The sequence below is a fragment of the Lepus europaeus genome, chromosome 8 (assembly GCF_033115175.1).
Source record: "Lepus europaeus isolate LE1 chromosome 8, mLepTim1.pri, whole genome shotgun sequence".
Classification (NCBI taxonomy): Eukaryota; Metazoa; Chordata; class Mammalia; order Lagomorpha; family Leporidae; genus Lepus; species Lepus europaeus.
This window is the reverse complement of record NC_084834.1, coordinates 89,041,016-89,062,886: the sequence shown is the minus strand read 5'-3', so window position 1 is coordinate 89,062,886 and position 21,871 is coordinate 89,041,016. Positions and strand designations below refer to the sequence as shown.

Genomic DNA, 21,871 nt, shown 5'->3' with positions numbered 1-21,871 from the left:
AGGGGTAGGGACGTGCCCAAGAGTGGCTCAGTCATCTTGTGGAGTGTCCACTTCTCAGTTCTAACTTGCTGGTGGTGTTGAGGCTCAGTGTTTCAGGACAACTGCAGTTGTAAAAAGCTTTCCATTGTCAGATATGCTAACACGTAGTGAGGAGAGATGGCATTTTATTTTCATTAAAAAAAGTTTACTTATTTGAAAGGCAGAGGAAGGCAGAGAAAGAAATATATCTTTCATCTACAGGTTCACTCCCCAAATGCTCACCAAAGCCAGGGCTGGGCCAGCATGAAACCAGGAGCTAGGAACTCCATCAGGATTTCCCACATGGGTGGCAGGAACCCAGGAACTCCAGCCATCATCTTCTGCCTCCCGGGATGCACATTAGAAGGAAGCTAGATTGGAAGTGGAGGTGGGAATTGGTCTGCAGACACACGGATATGAGATACCAGCATCCCAAGTGGTAGCTTAACCTGCTGTGCCACAATGCCCAATGCGTTTTAGAATGGAGGAGATACATTATTTTTTAAAAAGCACTTACTTATTTGTTTGAAGGTCAGAGTTCCAGAGAAAGGGAGAGATAGAGAGAGATCTTCCATCCACTGCTTTATTCCCCAGATGGCTGCAAGGGCCAGCACTGAGCCAGGCTGACATCAGGAGCCAGAAGCTTCATCTGAGTCTCCCACATGGGTTGTGGGAGCCCAGACACTTGGGCCATCCTCTGCTGCTTTTCCCAGGCCATTAGCAGGGAGCTGGATCTGAAGTGGAGCAGCCCAGACATGAGCCATCGCCCTTATAGGATACCACATTGCAGATGGCATAACACTGGCCTTCACATTGTTACTTTTTGTTACCCAATGGGGGATCTTTATCTCACCTGATCTGAAAAACAAAACTGTTTACAAATTGAGATTGCGGGAATCTGGTTTCCTGAGATCAGGGTTCAATTCACTAGGCACTTGTCAGGCCTCTGCTGGGCCCCGTCTTCCCTCTGCCCAGGAGACACAAAGAGGAGGGAAACAGTTCCTGGATGGGGAAGCTTGCAGTCTCACTTGTATCCAATCTGGTGGAGGAGATGCAGGAAGCGGCGGCACTGCCTCAGTGGCACTTTTCATTTTTTTATACATGGTGAAGTGTTCACAAGCATACGATTTATGATACTTATGTTAAGAAGACTGTAAAAAGACAGAAGCAGAGCATCAGCCCTGCTGTTGAAGCTGTTTCTCTTGTGTGCCTTCCAGAATGTTCTCTATCCCTACTGCCTCCAATCATAACTTTGTATTTTGTATTATGATTGTTTGGCTTTTCTTCATCACTTTACCACAATTTATTTACAAATAATGTATGTGTTAGGCTTGAGTTTGAAATTTATAAAAATGCAACATACTCTGAACTCTGTCACTGAATATTCTTATTAAGATTTAGTGAGACTGGCTCTTGTAGATGGAATTTCACCGCTGTACCATATTCTGTTTTATACATGTGCTGCAGTTTATCTGTTTTCCTATTAATGGGCATTTGGGTCTCACTCTCTTTGTGTTTTTTTTTTTTCCCCTAATTTGAAAGAGAGAGAGGGGGATGGGGCAGTGGCATAGTGTATAAAGCCACTTCATGCTGTGCTGGCATCCCATATGGACACTGGTTTGAGTCCCGGCTGCTCTACTTCTGATCCAGCTCTCTGCTGTGGCCTGGGAAAACATTGGAAGATGGCCCAAGTCCTTGAACCCCTGCACCACATGGGAGACCTGGAAGATGCTCCTGGCTCCTGGCTCCTGGCTCCATATCGGCTCAGCTCTAGCCATCTTGGCTATTTGAGGAGTGAACCAGTGGTTGGAAGACCTCTCTCTCTCTTTCTCCCTCTGCCTCTCTGTAACTCTGCCTTTCAAATAAATAAATAAATAAATCTTTTTTAAAGATTTTTTTTTCTACACATAGAGAGAAGAAACAAGGAGAGGCAGGGAGAGAGAGAGAGAGAGAGAAAGAGAGAGAGAGAGAGGTCCTCCATCCAATGGTTCACTCCCCAATTGGCTGCGATGGCTGGAGCTGCGCTGATCCAAGGCCAGGAGCCAGGAGCCCCTTCTGGGTCTCCCACATGGGCGCAGGAGCCCAAGGACTTGGGCCATCCTCCAGTACTCTCGTAGGCCACAGCAGAGAGCCGGATTGGAAGTGGAGCAGCTGGGACTAGAACCGGTGCCCATATAGGATGCCAGCGCTTCAGGTCAAGGTGTTAACCTGCTGCACCACAGCGCCAGCCCCAGTAAATAAATCTTTTAAAAAAAAGAGAGAGAGCTAGCCCATCCTCTGGTTCACTCCCCAGTGCTGGCAACAGCTGGCTGGGGAGTCCAAAGCTGAGAGCCAGGAATTCAATTCAGGCCTCCCATTTGGATGGAAGGGACTCAGCTTTGTGAGCCATCACTGCCACCTATCAGGGTCTGCATTAGTAGGTGGCTGGAGTCAGGAGCAAGAGCCAGGTAATTGACCTCAGGTATCTGATGTGGGATGCAAGGATTTTAACTGGTATCTCAACCAGTAGGCCAAACACCTGCTCCTGATAGGAACATTCTTATACATATATCATGGTGTATGTATTCAGGAGTTTCTTACTGCATTGTATAGTAAGATAGCCATTAGCCATATGTGAGCACTTTATTTTTTATTAAAATTGCTGCCTTTTTTTAAAAATAAAGATGTATTTATTTAATTGAAGGGCAGAGAGAGAGAGAGAGAGAGAGGTCTTCCATCTGCTAGTTCACTCCCAAAATGGCTTCAATGGCCGGAGCTGGGCCAATCTGAAGCCTGGAGCCAGGAGCTTCTTCCAGGTCTCTCACATGGGTGCAGGGGCCCAAAGATTTGGGCCATCTTCTACTGCTTTCTCAGGCCATAGCAGAGAGCTGGATTGGAAGTGAAGCAACTGGGTCTGGAACTGGCTCCCATATGGGATGCCAGCACTGCAGGTGGCAGCTTTACTCACTACGCCACAGTGCCGGCCCCTGCACTTTTTAAAGAGAAAATTAATTAAAATGAAAAATTATTAACATTTTAGTCCTTCAGCTGATTTGCCACATTTCAAGTGCTAAATTGCCTCAAATGGCTACTACTGCCTACCCTACTGGACAGTATAGATACGTAGTATTTCTCTCCTTGCAGGAACTTCTGTTTCCAGGCTTTATTCGTCTTTGTGTCTGCAGTTCTCAGCATGGTGCCAGAGCACCATAGATGATTAATAAGTAGAACAGTGCTGGTCTTACACCCAGGAGTCAAGCAACTGTGCTGTGGGACTTTTCTATCCTCATCTTCACTCAATAATGCCGACATGTTTTCCAAGTAGTTATGCCAGTTTATGTGCCTGCCAGCTGTGCACAAGGCTGATGCATGCTTGACTTGATACCATCTGATTCTTCAGTTCTTGTGGTCAAGCCTCATTTGAAGTTCGCCCATGGCTTACACAGACAGGTGGGAGCTCATGCTTCCAGCTTCACAAAACCTAGCCCCAGATAGTGAAGAAGGCGCAGCTCTAAGGGGTGATCAGGGCAGAGGTAGGAGTGTTTCACATGTTAGCTCAGAGGATCAGAGGCAGAAGTCCAGCGTAAACCAAGGAGAGGGAGGAAACAGCAAGGAGTGGATTCATTTTCTCCAGGAGTCCCCTTTGCCGTCTGCCCCATTTCTGCCTATTGTAGTAAAGTGTTTGATGGTGAAGTATATCAGTGGAATTCATCTTTGTCAGTGGGATTAATCCTACAGTTATTTCTGCATTTCGGTTTTGTCTCTTGCTTTACTTAAAGCTTGGATTTTGGAGTGCCTGCAATGCACTTAGGCTTTGGACACAGCCTGTTCGTGCTGTTGAAAAAGGTCCTCCCGCTTCATATACACAAACATTATTGCTTCAGAATGTTTGTGGAAAGTATATTGGGAAAAAACTGTGCATGGATTTCAACACTTGTTTTTTGTACCAGAATAAACTGATCTTTTAATTTCATTTTTCCATGAACTTTTTGAAATACCTTTCCATGTCATTAGGTAATTGCTTTTAAGTTTATTTGAGAGGAAGCTTATCCTATTTTAAATGAGATTTGGAAGCCCTGCCTGAATGTTATTTAGGTTTCAGTGACTTTCAAAGGAGTAGGAATCAGGCTGCTGTGTGCATACAAGTGTGGGGATGGGAGGCTGTCTTTCAGCAGTCCCCTTAGAGTAGAGAAATATTTGTCTACCACACCCCTCTCTCAGGAGTGCACGAGACACAGTTGATGCTGGAGGCTGTGAGGAAGGAAGGAGCCACACCCCCGGCCTCCCATGGGGACTGTCCTGTCTGCTGAGTCCTCACTGCACAGCACCAGGAGTGGGGGTGACAGTGACCACAGCACCACGCGGAGCACTTTCTGTGTGGGTTTTCTCATGAATCCTCATGGCATCCTGCTGCTCCTCTCCCTGTTTTAGAGACAGTAAACAATGTTGAGTGGTTAAACGTTTTCCCATCTTCTGCCAGGTTTCCTAGCCAGCAGTGGTAACTTCAGGGCTGGAACTTGAGTCCTTATGACCCTTGAGTGTCCTGAATCTTCTCTGGAGAACAGATGAGCAGGAGGGCAGAGGATCATGCCAGGGGTGACCCTGGGGGAAAGTCATGTCTCCCTTTGTTTGGCGAAAGAGCAGGGGCCAGACCTGAGGTAGTGTAGGACAGCTGAGAGCACTGTGGTCCTGTTTTCTGCAGCAGGCTTTGTAATTGTGTGTTTGGAGGGGAAATGAAAGATCTTGTGGAAAAGCAAGGGAGACAGTGAGTATGGGAAGGTGGGTGGGAGGGTGCACGAGATCAAAAGGCCCCGTGGTGCAGACCATTGCTGAAGCTGGGCCTTTGAATTCAGGCCCCAAGAGCCACCAAATCTGTGACTTCAACTGGAGTGTGCTGAAAGTGAAAGCCACGCGTACGCTGGCTCCTCTTCCGCGCACTGAACTCTCTCCTGGGAGCTCGCTGATGTGAGTGCTCTTTGCTGTAGTTCTGGCTGAGCATTAGGATGACCTAGATCGTATTTCCAAGTAGGACTGATAGCTCATTCAGAGATTCATCTTATTGGTGGGTGCGTCTCTCACCAGTTTTTATTTGTCTACTTGAAGATTCCATTACTGTAACTCAGGTGGGAAGGAGTTTTGGTTTTTGTAAACAATTGTTCCTTGTCTGTTTTTCATAAATTGTTTCTACTGGCCCATCAGGAATGAGGCCATACCTCAAGTTGCTCATCCGGATTGTACTTGGCTGAAGTACTCAGAGGTCAGCTGACTGTCAGGGACTGACTCTTGCTAAATAGACTTACAGAAAGCTGATAGACTCAGGATGCCAAATTAATAATGAAGGCTAGAAGTGCCAAGGAGGCTTGGGCCAGCTGGTCACGGTGTTCTGTCCCTGTCGTAAGATCTGCCCTGGAAACCAAGTTATTTTAGGTTGCTTGTTAAATCATAGAATCTCAGTAAGGCAAGTGGCTGGGTGAATTTAGTGATTAGGCTTATGGAGTATGATCCACTCGTCTCTAATATTGGGAAACAATTACTTAGCCGATGAGAAAGCTACCCTGACTGACTGATGACAGTGATGGAGACACAGTGGGGAATCTGACCCTTTGGTTGTCCATTTTCTTGGCTCTTTATTGTTTAGCATAGTGGTCAAGAGCGCAGAGACTTCCTATCTCTGCTGTTGCCTGGTTGTTGCTTTACTCAAATCATTGAATGCTCTCTGTCTCATTTCGGGGGAGGTAGGACGTGTGGATTTCACTGTATCTATAAATTAAAATAGTAACAGCAGTACCTGTCTCAGAAGCTTAATAGCTGTGAAGCACATAGAAAAGTGCCAGACCCAGAATAAGCATAAATGGTGTTACCTGCTATTATTAATTACCTTATTATTATGTTTTCGGTGAGGATTTTTTTAGATTACAACTGAAAGAAAGAGCTTGACAAGCTTAAGCAAATGAAAAGGTGCTGATTGGATTATAAGGAATCTTTAGTTAATTCATGGAAAATGTATATTTTGAAATTTCAGTGTGTGGATTTGAAAATACAGTTATTTATTATTTTTAAAGATTTATTGTTTATTTTGAAAGGCAGAGAGACACAGAGAGAGATCTTCTACCTGCTGGTTCACTTCCAAATGGCCTCAATGGGCAGGACTGGGCCAGGCAGAAGTCAGGAACCTAGAATTCCATCCGGTCTCCCACATGGGTAGCAAGGACCCAAGTATTTGGGCCATCATCCACTGTTTTCCCAGGTGCATTAGCAGGGAGCCGGATCAGAAGCAGGGAAGCCAGGACTTGAATTGGTGGACTGATATTGGATATCAACATTCTCACACTGAACCCTGAAAATAAAATTTTTGCATCAAAATAAACTAGTGTTTTAATTCCATTGTCATCATATACAGCAGTCATGTTCTGTAAAGTCGCTGTGAGCACCAGATTTGTGAATACAAAATCAGTGCTTGTAGGCAAATACAGGACTAACTTCCTGCAAGCCTCTGAGCACAGCATTCTGTCAACGGATCAATCCCTAACCTTGTTCTTTGTCTGTTTCTGTCTAGACATCTTAGTTAGCATCTATTGCTTACAAATAATTATAAGCAATGTTTCTTTATTATAAAGCATGAGTCTTCTTGACCCTGGGCAGTGGGACAATAAAATTCTTTGGCTTTCAGCCTCACATCGGTGTTGTCCACTCTGCTTTCTGTTGTTTACTGGTTGCTGTCTCATGAATGTAGTTTAGTTGCCTTTCCATCTTTTCTCATGGTACCTGAGTACTTTTCTGGGGATGGCTGCACGTTCCAACTGGAGGATTTCCTCTTGATTTTGTGGATGCTCCCTAGCGTCCCTTCGTTAGCGTTGAACTCACTGCCAGCACCATAATTCATGCTTGAAGGACACTTCCCTAACATGCATATTTTTCTCTGCAGGGCACATTGCAGCCTTCTTGTGCCTAGGAACACTATTCTGTACTTCAGCTCTACGCTCTGGGGCTGTTTGAAACAGCAAAAAATCCTCATCAACTACAAAAAAGCCCCCAGAGTGTGAAAAATGTGGCACTAAGTAGACTAACAGGACACTTATTTATGCTGTGCAAGTTGAAACAAGAAGGCAGAGCACTGCCTTGTTTGACTTCTGCCAGGAATGTGTGCATTGGTTGACCCAAAATATTTTTCTCTCTGCATATGTCTGAGAATGACTGAAAAATACCTCAACTATTGATTTTGGGGTTACAAACAAATTTCAGTGAGTAGTCAAATTTCCAGGTATGGAATCCACAAATAATGAAGATCAGCTATACTTAGAATGAGTAAAGGTGGTGATGCTGGCACCAGGCAAGAGGGAATCAAAGGCTCCGTCAGCATCACTGGGACTCTGCCTTGTTGGACTCTCTGGGTGGTAGCATCATAATCTCTCAGAGGTATCCTCCGTGTGGGAGGGAAGGTACTTTCCAGCAGCCTTGGTTGTCTTTCAGGGCAACAGTCAGTCTTCTATCAGAGTTCCATGTAACTTGAAAGAGAAGGACTCTGGCTTGGTTGTAAGTATGTACCTGTCTTTGCCTCAATCACCATGGATTAGGGGTGATATTTTGTGATTGGTTTGGCATGAGTCATGTGGTTTGGCTTAGGGTGGCATTCACTGATTTTCTTGATGTGGGTCATGTGGTATGGATTAGGGGTGATGTTTTCTTATTGGCCTGGCTGGGGTCACCCCCCAACTACCCCCTATTCAAAAGGGGAGTGCTTTGTTAGCAAATAAACAGGGACCTTGGTAGAGATATTAACAGAAAAAAAGGCTTAGATAAAACACACTTGAGGAATTTTTAAAAACTAACTCTCGTTGTTTAGAAATAAGAACAATATTAGGTTGTAGCTTTCCTTTATATTAACTGCATCTTGGGTGCCAACTTTCAATTAGGAGTTCTTGAGATCTACTACACAGCGTGGTGACTCTAGTTAATACAGCATATTATACATGGTTGGGCCTCCATGCCTGTAGGTTCTGCTTCCATGGATCTAACCCACTGTGTGTTGAAAATATTTTTTAAAATTGGGTCTGTACTGAACATGTAAGGGCCTTTTTTCTTGTCATTTTTTGTAAACAATGTAGTATCATAACTGTTGCAGAGCATTTGTATTGCATTAGGTATTACAAGTAATCTAGAGATGATTTAAAGTATACAGGAGGATGTGGGTAGGTTATGTGCAAACACTATGCCAACGTATATCAGGGACTTGAGCATCCTTGGATTTTGGTATCCTCTGGATGGAGGTCCTGGGACCAATTCTCCGTGGATACCAACAGATGACTGTATTTCAAAATTGCTAAGAAACTAAAGTTCAGATGTTCTCACTACAAAAAAATAATGGTAAGAATAGGAGGTGATGAATATGTTCATTAACTTTATCATTCCACAGTATATAGGTGCATCAAAATGTCATTTTGTATCCTATAAATATATACAATTATTGTCCATCAGAAATGTAAACAAATGTTTTAAAATTTTTTGTTTCCATTGTATTTGAGAGACAGAGGAAGAGAGAAAGACAGTGCTTCCATCTCTGGTTCAGTTCCCAGATAACCATAATAATCAGGACTGGGCTGGGGCTAAAGCTGGGAGACAGAAATTCAATTCAGTTGTTTGTACCATTACCACTGCCTCCCAGGGTCTGTGTTAGCAAAAAGCTAGAGCCAGAGCTGGGAACTGAAGCACTACCACGTGAGACATGGGCATCTTAACTGCTAGACTAAATACCCATTACTGCTGGGAACCTATTTTTAAACATGTTTATACTAACTTTAAATCTACAGCTGCCTAGTGTCAATCATAATCTCTTTTTAAAAAATATTTATTTTCCTCTACTTGAAAGGCAGAGTGACATACACAGAGAGAGAAGGATCTGCCTTCCCATCTGCTGGTTCACTCCCCAAATGGGGGCAACAGCCAGAGCTGGGCCAGGTGGAAATCAGGAGCCTGGAATTCCATGTAGGTTTCCTAGGTGGGTGCAGGGCCCCAAGTACTTGACTGTCTACCAGGCACATTAGCAGCAAGCTGGGTTGGAAGCAGAGTAGTTGGGATGAAACCAGAACTCTGATGTGGGGTGTGGATGTCACAAGCAGCAGCTTACCCTCCTGTGCACACACCAGCCCCTTAGCCATTAGCTCTTAATTCTGACTAGTTTCATGCTCAGAAGGCAACCATTGTTTTCAGGATATCTCATATTATCTATTGACTACAATTTAGTCATTATGTAGGTATTTTTAAAAATTGTATCCTTGTTGGTGACATATAAATCTACTTGGTGGCAGTGTAGTTTATGGATAAGAGTGTAAACAGACATTGGCATCAGGCCTGGAATCACAGCCTGGTGCTACTTCTTCCAGCTGTGTGACCTCAGGCATGTTTCTCAATCTCTGAACCTTGTTTTATCTGAAAATGAAGCTAAAAATAGCCCTTACAGAACAGGGTTTTAATGGAGATGCAATGAGAATGATATAAAGTGCATATCAGCATAGTGACTCATGTAACAAGCCCTATTATGTGATTTATTTGATTATTGATAGGAGAGACAAGACAAACTCATGTAACAATCAAAATGAGGAAAGAAATCTGTGTGGATAAAGCAATTGAACAAGTTGGGGAAACTGGATTACGAGTTTAGATAATTAGATAATGTCATCTTGCCGGTTTATCTAAATGCACATCCTACACTACCACCCTCTCCCACCCTTACCAGTTTGTATTTTCTCTTCCCTTCCCCCTTGGTCTTTGCAGTCAACTCAAAGAATTTTGTTTGAGCTGAGTACTTTTTCATTTTAGAGTCGAGATAAATAATACAAATCACAGAGAGAAGTAGAACTTTCTGGTTAAGATCCCTAATTGAGATCCAGTGTTTTATTTTACTTTGGACCTTTTCATGTGTTTCTACAAAGCCTCAAGAGTTCAGGGTAAATCAGCATTACCAGAAGGCAGTTGTAAAATTAAGTTGTACATACAAATTAATGTCATCGAGTTAAGGACAAGTACTGTAATCGTCATCAAGAATGGTTGAAATAATTAACTTCATCTGTGTTGTAGTCTCTAATTTGTAGCCACGTGGGCATGTTTTTCTAGTTGAAAGAAGAGTTTCTCATTTTAAAAGCTGAGTTTGCACAGAATAGCCAATTAGCTGTCTCCTTTCTATGTTTAGGTTCATGGAAATCAGTGAAACCCTATGCTGTAGCTTGGTAGGTAAATTCAACCTTGATGTGTTCTGCCCAGTGGCATACTTTGTGGTAAGACATTGACACTTCCATTAGAATCTGTCCTTTTGGTATTGGGATCCTGCAAAAGATTGGGTGAGACACCTTTGATGTCTTCAGTCTTTTCCTTGAAATCTTGGTACTTTGACCTGTAGATCCTAGAAACTGATTCCCAATGTGGTGAGAGTAATGCTTTAAGAAATATAGTTAGGAAAGGATATCATTTATATATACATATGTTTTAATAATTTATTTATTTGAAAGGCAAAGTTACAGAGAGAGGGGCTGAGAGATAAATAGAGAGAGGAGAGAGAGATCAATATTGAACAATCTTCATCCACTGACTGGTTCAGTCTCCAAATGGCTGCAATGGTCAGGATTGGGCCAGGCTAAATCCAGGAAGCAGGAACTCCATCCTGGTTCATGTGGATGGCAGGGACTCAAGTACTTGGATCATCTTGTGCTGCTTTCCAGGTACATTAGCAGGGAGCTGGATTGGAAGCAGAGCAGCTAGGCACAACGCGGGCCCCTCAAGATAGCCAGTGTTATCATTAAAATTTATACTTGGAAACTGAAGTGTAATCTGAATATCTCTAAGACCAGTCTTGTATAGTTTCCTTTCACACAGAAATAAAGTGATTCAAGCCCAAGATCATGCTGATTCGAAGTTCAGTGTCCTCCCTCAATTTCTAAAATTCCCCAGGATGGTTGACTTGGTCATGGTTCACCCAAAATTCTTGTTTTCCAGGCAATCTTCACTCTCCGTGAGGTTTCTCCACAAGATTCTTTTGATTTTATCCATGTTTGGCAAAATACGATTATTTTGGGGGGGTTTATTGGGTCTTAGCTTTGACAGAAAGTTTAGGATTGTGAAAAGTAATTACAGAACAGGCAACAACACCACTGCTTTCAAAGTTCATGTTCTTGTTGTCTGCCATGGAGAATCCACTGCTCAGTGGCTGTGCTCCAAACTTGCAGCCACATTTCAGGCTTTGGTCGCTCTCTGTTAATTCAGTGTCTTCAGCAGAAGCTTTGACTTGTTTACAAGACATGCGAGGGGGGCCGGTGCTGTGGCACAGTAGGTTAATCCTCCACCTGCTGTGCCAGCATCCCCTATGGGCACCAGTTCTAGTTCTGGCTGCTCCTCTTCCAATCCAGCTCTCTGCTATGGCCTGGAGAAGCAGTGGAAGGTGGCCCAAGTGCTTGGGTCCCTGCACTCATGTGGGAGACCTGGAAGAAGCTCCTGGCTTCTGGCTTTGGATCAGCACAGCTCCAGCCATTGCTGCCATTTGGGGAGTGAACCAGCAGATGGAAGACCTGTCTCTCCCTCTCACTGTCTGTAACTCTACCTCTCAAATAAATAAATAAAAATCTTTAAAATATATATATATATATATGAAAAAGACATGCTAGGGTTTTCCACCCTCTCCTTTCTGCTCTGGTCCTACACCTGCGGCATTTTCCTCCCTAAGATTTCCAGCTTTAGCAATAGAAAGCATCAGAACTTCTGGAGTTACTGTGGATTTTTTTTTGTTTGTTTCTGACTGAGGCCTCAGACAAGGTTTCTTTTCCTCTTAAGGCTTTGTAAACAGAAGGGAGCCATAGAAAATCGATAACCAACCCCCAACTTATCCATAGAAACTCTAATGGTTGTTCCTTCCTCCATTCTCTTCCAGGAAAAATACTTCAGTTAAGAATTTTGGGCCTGTTATTTATATGATAATTCTAGAAATTAAACTCAATAAAGTGTTATTGGCTGATGTAGACTCAGAGGCAGTGGACATGTAGCAAGAAAAAGAAAAAAGTACTTAAAATTTTTTATTTTTAATTAACACATTGTACATATCTGTGTGATATGGTGTGATGTTTTGATACATGTATGCCATGTCTAATGATCAAATCAGGGTAATTCGTGTATCTGTTACCTCAAACATTTATCATTTCTGTGTAGTGATGACATTCCAACATCTGTCTTCTAGCTATTTTGAAATATACAATAGATTATTGTGAACTATTTTCACCTTATTGTGCTATAGAACACTAGAACCTATTCCTCTTATGTAACTATAAAAAAAACTTTATTGGGGATGGGTTTGTGGCACAGTGGTTAAGTCTCCACGTGGGAAGCCTGTATCCCATATCAGAATTCCTGGTTCAAGTTCCAGCTATTCTGATTCTGCTTTCTGCCACAGTGCATCCTAGGAAGCAGCAGATGATGGCTGAAGTAACTGAGTCCCTGTCACCCACATGGGAGACCCAGATGGAGTTTCAGCTTTGGCCTGACCCAGCCCTGGTTGTTGTGGGCATTTGGAGAGTGAACCAGAGAATGGATGGAAGATCTTTCTTTCTCTCTCTCTCTCTGTCTCCCTACCTTTCAAGCAAATAAAACAAGTAAATATTTGAAAAAGGTTTTGCTGATATACTATTTACATACCATAAAATTCACCCATGTAAAATGTAAAATTCAGAGGTTTTTTATTTTTATTTTTAATTTTCTGACAGGCAGAGTTAGACAGTGAGAGAGACAGAGAGAAAGGTCTTCCATCCGTTGGGTCACCCCCCAAATGGCTGCCATAGCCGGCGCGCTGCGCCGCGCCGCGCCGATCTGAAGCCAGGAGCCAGGTGAAATTCAGAGGTTTTTGATATATTCACCAAATGATACAGCCAGCACCATCATCTCAATTTAGATCATTTTCACCACCCCTCAAAGGAAGCAGATAGTCGCTGACCATTCCCCTCTCTCCCTGCAGCCCTAGGCAACCACTTGTCTACTTTCTGTCCTAGAGATTGGCCTGTTCTATACATTTCATGTTAGTGGAATCTATATGGCCTTTTGTGACCGGCTTCTTTCACTTAGTATGTTTTCATGGTTCCTCCAGTGTGTGGCTTTACTCTGTCGTGTGTTTATTCATCAGTTGACGGACTTTTGGGTTAGATGGACTCTTGATGTTCTGACTCATGCTGGTGTGAGCATTCTCGTCCACGTTTTTGTGTGGATGTATTTTTGCAGTTCTCTTGGGAGAATACCCAGAGTGAAACTGCTGAATCATCTGCTAACTCTGTTTCACTTTTTGAAGAACTGCCAGGCTGCTTTCCAAAGCCACTGCACCATTTTAAATTCCCACCAGCCACGTCAGAGGGCTCCAGTTTCTCACATCGTCACCGCCACTTATTATCTGGCTGTCTTTGTGGATGTGAGCTGGTAGAGGGAGATGAGATTTTTGTTTTTGTTGGTATGAAAGGGAAGCATGAATTTTTAAAAGGTAGTGAAACTCGAGGCTGGGGTCAGCTTTAATCAATCAACCCTAAGTTAACCAAGGCTCTGCTAAATAGGAGAAGTCTGTGCTTTCTCGTGGTCTCCGTTGGTGGAGATGAAAATCTGCTGGGGAGTTCAGTCGTAGAGAGAGAGAAGGCTACCAGTGAGGGCCTCCAGCAGCCATGCTGGGGGCATGCAGGCTGCCGCTCGCTGGAATGGTCCCAGAAATCCTCAGGTAGGAACTGAAGTTTGACTGAGCTCCTGAACATTGTGGGTAAGAGAGGATGGCAGAGAAGGTAACATTTTTTTCCCCCTTTATCATTTCAAGTGGTAAAATACCACTAACCAAACTAACAATGGGAGTTAATTGGTTCAAAAAATTTTCATAATTAAATAAGCAGGAAATTCAAAGGAAAGGTGCTTTGATAAAGGATAAGGCAAAATTACTCATGAGAGTCATTTCAAAACTTATTTCCTTTAATGGTCCACGGAGATCATTCCTGCCAATCTCCTGTGCTCAGGGCTGCTTTGCAGTGCCATGCAAACCACAGGATGTGTTCACTCATTCGTTTTAAACAATTTGCTTAAATTTCAGACTCTTACTGAAACAATGCTTTAGCATCATTACATTCTATAACTACGTTCAGCAAATTAGAATGCTTTATTTTGCCATGCAAGATACCTGAAGAATATTAGGAGAGGGCTGTGGTGCAAATTGGTTACATTCATTACCTAAGTTGATTTCCTCTTGACCTGCTTTTAAACATTTTTTTGATTTTAACTTTTTTTTTTTTTTTAAACAATTCTCTTCTAGGCTACATGATTCTCTGAAGGATAAGAATAATGTTATGCTGGGGATATTGGTCTCTGGGCCAGCCAGGTATCAGCAGCAACCTGCAAGGAATTGTGGCCGAGCCACAGGTGTGTGGCTTCATAGCGGACAGAAGCGTCAAGGAAGTGGCCTGTGGAGGAAACCACTCCGTGTTCCTGCTGGAGGATGGGGAAGTTTACACGTGCGGCCTGAACACCAAGGGGCAGCTGGGCCATGAGAGGGAAGGCAACAAGCCAGGTGAGTCCTCCAGCCCGCCTGATTACCAGGGAGCGGGGGAAGCAGCCGCCTCTCTCTGCGGCTGTCTTCAGGTCTTCCCTACTGTCGGCCACCTTGGTGTCTCATCCCTGCCTTTTGAGAGAAAAACAGACCTTTTTCATCTTACTGGAGAGGGAGTGGGGGAGTAACTGGTGAGCTCAGAGTTAGAGAAACAGGTTTTCCCCGGTAAGTGAATACCAAGGGGTCGTGGTTTTGCCAACAGGTGACACTCATCTGATCAGTACCAGGAGCTTTGCTCCTAATGACCTGTCCATGCCTTTGTTTCTGCAACGTGGTTTGGTGCTAAGCACCGTGCCTGCTGTTGAGAGAAGGATGAAGGCGTCACGGTGTTGAGGTGGCGCCATGGATGCCCTGTGGCAGGACTGTGAGGATGTGTGTGTGCAGTAAGCTAAAGAATATGCTGGGGGTGGAGGCGGGCTGAGTGGGAAGGATGAGTAGGACGTTGGTGTCAGAGAGGGACTGACTGTGGCAGGAACAGAACACTCCCTGCGTGCCTGAGTGTACCCATGGTACAGACACAAGGGGCAGTACTTGCTCAGGGCACACTGAACAGTGTGCGGAGACAGAGGGCAGTGGAGAGGAGCGGCTGGAAAGCTAGGGGCTAATCAGTTTCCTTAATTGTTAGTGCTTCTTATCTGTTTATAACAGGTGCCATGTGTATGTAAAGCCTGTTGGTTTCAATTATTTTTCCTCCTCTTAGAAAATTAAGTTTGACTCTCACTACCTGTGTCTTACGGATCTATGAGATACTCTGGTGGTGATGTTGATGAGTCTCCTTGGTGCAGGTGTTTGGTGTAGAAATTAAGACGTTGTTCGAGTCCTAGCTCTGTTCTGGGACCCAGCTTCCTGTTGATGCACAGCCTGGATGGTAACAGGTGATGACTCAAGTACTTAGGTCAGGATTCGGTTCCTGGTTCCTGGCTTCAGCTGTTCCTGTCCTGGCTTTTGTGGGCATTTGAAGAGTGAACTAGTGGATGGGTTAACTGTCTTTTCCTGCCAAATAAATTAAGTAAATCTCCTTGTGGTGAAAGATGCCAGGGTAGGGCCTTCACTGTGACCCTGTATTTGTTGCACTGGCATGGGCAGGGAGAGAGGGGCTGTCTACCATTTTCTTTGTTACATGCTGTCTTTTTCATCAGGCCTGATTTAGGTACTGAAGTTTGCTGAAAGAACCACTTGGCTGTTTTTTGTTTTTTTTTTTTTCTAGATGATTTTACTCTTGTGTTCATTTACGCAAGTACATTTGGGATTGGGGTGGACTAACTTTCTTCCGTCTCCCTCTTTGCTCAGGTTTCTTCCCTCTCACAGTAAATGACCATGCTCCCTGGTAACCCTGCACAGACACCAGTGTTCATTTTTAATCATTACTCTCTGTACTGACTGTTGGGTAAAGGGCTATAGGGCCTGTCTTGAGCAAAATTGTAAGGTGGGCTTTGTGTACCCCCACTTCCTTGTTCTCTGCCCCAGGTTCCTACTGTGAGTTAGCCCATCAGGTCTGCTCAGCCGGGAGCAGTACCCACTGTTCTAGCTGGGGAATTCCTCACCTGTGTGTCCCCAACTCTTGATGTCAACAAAGGGCTTGATAGAATCACCTGTAGGCCAACACCTTGTGTATATGTACAAGGCCCCTAATCCTACAGGATCTCACATGATCCTGCTGTTTACAAAACAAAAATGCAGTTAAAAGTGCCACTCATTCATAAATTAGCAAATCCTATTCATTATGCCTTTTACATATTATACTGCTGCATTATATTTATTGGTAACAACTAAGGAGGCAGCAAAAGATTTTGACTTTTACAAATAGTCTTCATACTGGAAAAGATTAAAAACCAAGGCTTCCTTTCCCTGTCTCCAGTTCAAGCTGACCTGGTTCTGTTTCCCCAGGTGAGAGCCAGTGTCTCAGAACAGACGCTTCCAAGGGTAGATGGCAGGTCTCAGTCCTGAGGCCTTCCCTTCCATGGGGGAATTGAAGGATAGGGACCCACTCTGGCCAGCCTTTTCCTTTTTATTCCCCAATTTTTTTTAAATTTATATAAGGTGAACACATTTCATGTATTTCATATATATATAGATTTGGGAGCACAGTGATACTTCCCATCCTCCTTCCTTATTCTTTAATTCTTACAATGACATGCTTTTGGTTTATTTTATAACCATAAGCTTAACCCTCCACTAAGTAAAGATTTCAGGTAGTAAGAAAAACTCCATTCCTCAACAGTAGAGAGTAGAGATAAGGGCTGTAAAAAAAAAAAAAAAAAAAATTCACAAAATGTCAATTTTGCTTGTATACATTACATTTTTTTGTGCTCTTTTACCACAGGTCAGGAAAAGCGTGATATTTGTCTTTTTGGGACTGGCTTATTTCACTAAGTATAATGGTTTCCAGTTGCATCCATTTTGTTGTGAAAGACAGGATTTCATTCTTTTTTATGGCTGAGTAGTATTCCATAGTTTATTCCACATTTTCTTTAGTCATCAGTTGATGGACATCTGGGTTAATTCCATATCTTAGCTATTGTGAATTGATCTGCAATAAACATGGGGGTACTGATAATGATTTCATATACTAATTTCATTTTGGGTAAATTCCTGGGAGTGGGCTGGCTGAGTCATGTGGTAGATCTATTTTCAGATTTCCAAGGAATCTTCTTTAAAGATGTATTTATTCATTTATTTGAAAGAGTGGGGAGGAGAGAGGATGAATCTTCCATCCACTGATTCACTCTCCCACACAACCAGGGCTGGGCCAGGCTGAAGCCAGGATCCAGGAACTCCATCCTGATCTCCCCAATGGTTGTCAGAGGCCCAAACACACAGGCCGTCTTCTGCTGCTTTCCCAGGTGCATTAGCAGGAAGCTGTCTCTGGCCTTGTATTGCAGCTTGTCAGTTACTTACTGCTGTGTCTTCATGGTGAGGGCTTCAAAGTTGTGCTGTGTTTACTTTTTGTCCTGCCTCTGCAAGCCTGAGATGACCGGAAGCACCTCCTATAGGAGCAGAGCTGGGGGTGGAACGCGCGCTCTCTTTTTTTTTTTTCTTAAAAGATGTACTTATTTTCCATAAAAGCAGAAATAGTAAAGTAGAAAGTCAAACCAAACTGACATTTTAAACAGAATGACAACATGGCTCCATACACTTTCAAAAGGCACCAGAAAATAAAACTTCTTGAGTTGGGTAAATTAGGTCATCTTTTTTCCCAAAATAATGTCTTCATTCTCTTGCTATACTAACTGTCCATTTAACTGCTCCCTAGAAAAAGTGGTTAAAAGCTTTTGTTTAACATTTTAGAGTTTTCATGTTTTTCCTCTTTGAAGATTGTACTTTGGGAGTCTAGCATCCAACAGGTACTAAAAAATGGAAGCCTACATAGTACTGATGGTGAGAGAACCGTCTACACTCTGTTACGTGAATATTCTAAACATCAGCTATGCCAACACTCACTGCTGATTCATGCGAGCCCCCTATCAGAAGCCTCATTCTTGAGGTCCATGCTGAAGGGCCCCATGGCTAGAGTGCACAGGTCCCCACATGAACTGACAGAAGAGCAATGGCATTAAGTGTGTGATTTTCCAGCATTAATAACACCCAAATCACAGAGAATTAAAAAGGCACCTGAGGGGCCAGCACCGTGGCTCACTAGGTTAACCCTACGCCTGCGGTGCTGGCATCCCACATGGGCACCGGATTCTAGTCCCAGTTGCTCCTCTTCTAGTCCAGCTCTCTGCTGTGGCCTGAGAAGGCAGAGGCAGTGGAGGATGGCCCAAGTGCTTGGGCGCCTGCACCTGCATAGGAGACCAGGAGGAAGCACCTGGCTCCTGGCTTCGGATTGGCGCAGCGCCGGCCGTAGCGGCCATTTGGGGAATGAACCAACAGAAGGAAGACCTTTCTCTGTCTCTTACTTTCTAACCCTGTCCAAAAAAAAAAAAAAAGGCACTTGAAGTTGGAGCTACAGAATAAGTCTTATAACCTAGGTTGAAAATAAAAAAAAATTAAAAGAAAAAGCCTAACTTCCTACAACTGTAGTCTTTTTTTTTTTTTTTTTTAAGATTTATTTATTTATTTGAAAGTCAAAGTTACACAGAGCAGAGGCAGAGAGAGAGAGGTCTTCCATCCACTGGTTCACTCCCCAGATGGCTGCAATAGCCGGAGCTGTGCCAATCCAAAGCCAGGAGCTTCTTTGCATCTCCCACATGGGTGCAGGGGCCCAAGGACTTGGGCCATCTTTCACTGCCCTCTAAGGCCATAGCAGAGAGCTGGATCGGAAGTGGAGCAGCTGGGACTGGAACCGGCGCCCATATAGGATGCCGGCGCTTCAGGCCAGGGCATTAACCCGCTGCCCCATAGCGTCGGCCCCAACAACTGTAGTCTAAAACCCTGCCAGTCTTTGAAGGGAGTGTTTGGGGAACTGCCCAGTGATCTTTCCAGCCCACCTAAAGAAAGGAGAAGTTTGTTAGCTCTGGAGTCAGAGAAACTGAATGGAGGCATTCCTATCTCTGACCTACAATGGGAATTATAGTACCTGTTCTTTCTTATGTGGGGTTAATCCGCATAAATATGAATGCAGAGCCTGGCACTTCTATGTCATGCCTCACAAATCGTGCTGCTGTGCAGCTTCACCAGCCCATGGAAGCCTGGTATTGTCTCTGGAGTTGCAGAGAAAGATTCCTGAGCTGGGAGTTTGAACACTATGGTCTAGTCCTTTATTTGTCAGGAAATAAGAGTGTGGCCCTGGGCAAGTTTCTTCTTATCTCTGAGCCTCAGTCCCCTTCCTGTGAAGGGAAGACTTCTTTTTCTAACATTGTATTTTGTTTTATTTGACAGAGTTAGACAGTGAGAGAGAGAGAGAGAGAGAGAGAAAGGTCTTCCTTCCATTGGTTCACCTCCCAAATGGCTGCTACAGCCGGCACTGCACTGATCCGAAGCCAGGAGCCAGGTGCTTCCTCCTGGTCTCCCATGCAGGTGCAGGGTCCAAGCACTTGGGCCATCCTCCACTGCCCTCCCAGGCCACAGCAGAGAGCTGGACTGGAAGAAGAGCAACTGGGACTAGAATCCGGTGCCCATGTGGGATGCCGGCGTCTCAGGCGTAGGATTAACCTAGTGAGCCATGGCGCCAGCCCCGTGTTTTTTTGTGTGTGTGTGTGTGTGTGTGTGTTTTTAATCTAAAGATTTATTTGAAAGGCAGAGTTACAGGGAAAGATAGAGATCTTCCATCCACTGGTTCATTCTTCAAATGGCTGCAACAACCAGGCCTGGGCCAGGCAGAAGTCAGGCGCTTCAGCCAGGGCTCTCACATGGATGGCAAGGCCCGAGTACTTGGGCCATCTTCCACAGATTTCCCAAGCACATTAGCAGGGAGCTGGATTTGAAGTAGAACAGCTGGGACTTGAACCTGCAGTCTCAGGGGATGCTGACATCTCGGGTGGCAACTTAACCCACTGTGCCACAATGCTGGCCCCAACATTGTAGTTCTTGGTCAAGTAATTACAAATGGGAAAGCAGACTCTGCAAAGTGATCTGCAGCTTGTGAAGACTGCCCTCGTCATCTGTCTTCTCTGTGGCTTGGCTGTCTGTCAGGCAGGGTCCGGAGCTCAGATAATACTCCTCCCCACACACCTTGGGTGAGGACTCACCTGCTGTGGTAGGTGGGACAGAAATATACCTTACAGTATAGCCATGGCAAAGCTCTATTGGAGCTGCAGTAGAGAGTGCGTCTGCTTGCAGTTTGACATTTCTCCAGTGGAGCCTGTGACACAGCTCCATGGAGCTGGCGTTGGGCAGCTGGTTGTGAGTGTGCCATAGCAGGGTAGTCACTTGGTGCTGGCCTACACACCAGGGCCCCAATTGTCCTGCAGCTGCACGTCATAGGCAGTGCCAAGTGACTGCAAGAAACCCAAGAGAGGTGTGCCACAAGGACTGCCATGGATTTAACCAGGGGATCTAGCCCATGCTTGCGATCTAGCTCTGTAATAAGCCAGCCTCTAGTGTAAATTACAAGACATTCCAGAAATTCCTGCCATTGGTTAAGCTTGTCTGTTAATTACAAACTCCACATTGCGGCTGTGGAACACAGTGCCTGTTTGAATGGCAAGATTGTGTGGGTGGGTGCCTCCCCCTCTCTCTCTTTTTTACTGGTAGGTGTGTTCTAAATCTGGTTACCGTTTGGGTGTATTTTTAATGAATGGGAAAAAGAATGAGCTTGTTTTCTCTGTGCCTTATGGAAGAGCCCAGCCCTGGAGAGCTGCAGGCTGGATGGGAAGTTGGTGGCAGCCAGGCTCTGCCCCAGGCAGCCCCCGCTGGCGCTGGCCCGCAGCAGTCTGTCCCCAGGGAGCTTCTGTGGCGTTGAGGAGGGGACGTGATGGAAGGCTCCTTTCCCAAGAGAGAATGTTCCTGGGGGGGAGTGTGTGAGCCTGTGACTTGACTTCACTGTCCAGATCAATTGCCTGTGAAATAAGAAGGATTTTAAAGAAGTGAGGCTGTTCCTCTTTCCTCTGAGGTGCTGAGAATATGGAGAAAAGCAAGTCTGAGTTAATCCTGTGGTGGTCTACCTCAATTCTGAACACAAGTGGAAAACTCAGAATTTCCTTCTCTTGCTTCGCGGTACCGGCTGCGAACGGCATAACGCCCGTCTGCCAACACCCGCTGTAGGAACTGCTGCCATCTCCAGTCTTAGTGGAGTCTTCACCGCACGGGTGTGGATGTGTAGCACAGGTCTGGAAGGTTCGTTTCTTTGCTGTGAAACTTCTCCTTTTAACGTGCAAATGACTCCATCCTGACCTTGTTGAGGGGAAGGAAAGTGGGAGCCAGGTGGTGGTGGAGACGCAGCCAAGTGGAGGAGAGCCGCTGGCAGGAAGTCTATGTACCCACGTGCCTTCACCTGTCCAGGCGGTCGTCAGCTGCCAGTTGATGCGCTTCATCTCTAACTTGTACAGCTGCGAGGCACGTGAATTCATTTTTTGGGGTGCATTCGCTCGATGAGACACAGCAGAGATAAAGCAATCCACAGTGACTTTGAGGGTCATGGGTCCCAGAGGCCCTTTCTCTTCCTCCTCGGAAATAGCCAACGATTGCTATTGCTGTTGTTGCCTCCAAGGCTGCAGTGTTTCCCTCTCTGATTTTCATCTCGTATTTGTACTTTCCTTCTATGACCCACTTTACGTATGTGTCTCTGTGGTGGGGATGGGCACACCAAGGACACAGCAAATGCTGAGACTCGGTTATGCAGCTCCCAGTCCCCCGCGTGTCAGGTCGTGTAGGGAGCTGGGTTAGGTGTGC

General features: G+C 44.7%; 1 protein-coding gene across 2 annotated transcripts in view; it reads left to right on the top strand.

The window, feature by feature from the left end:
* The window catches only part of HERC3 (HECT and RLD domain containing E3 ubiquitin protein ligase 3), a 130,618-nt gene that overhangs the window by 3,545 nt on the left and 105,202 nt on the right, over positions 1 to 21,871 (top strand). For both annotated transcript variants that reach the window (XM_062199869.1, XM_062199870.1), the window contains exon 3: positions 14,306 to 14,560. In XM_062199869.1, the coding sequence (XP_062055853.1) occupies positions 14,335 to 14,560 (226 nt within the window). In that variant the 5' untranslated portion in view covers positions 14,306 to 14,334. The remainder of the gene's footprint in view (positions 1 to 14,305; positions 14,561 to 21,871) is intronic.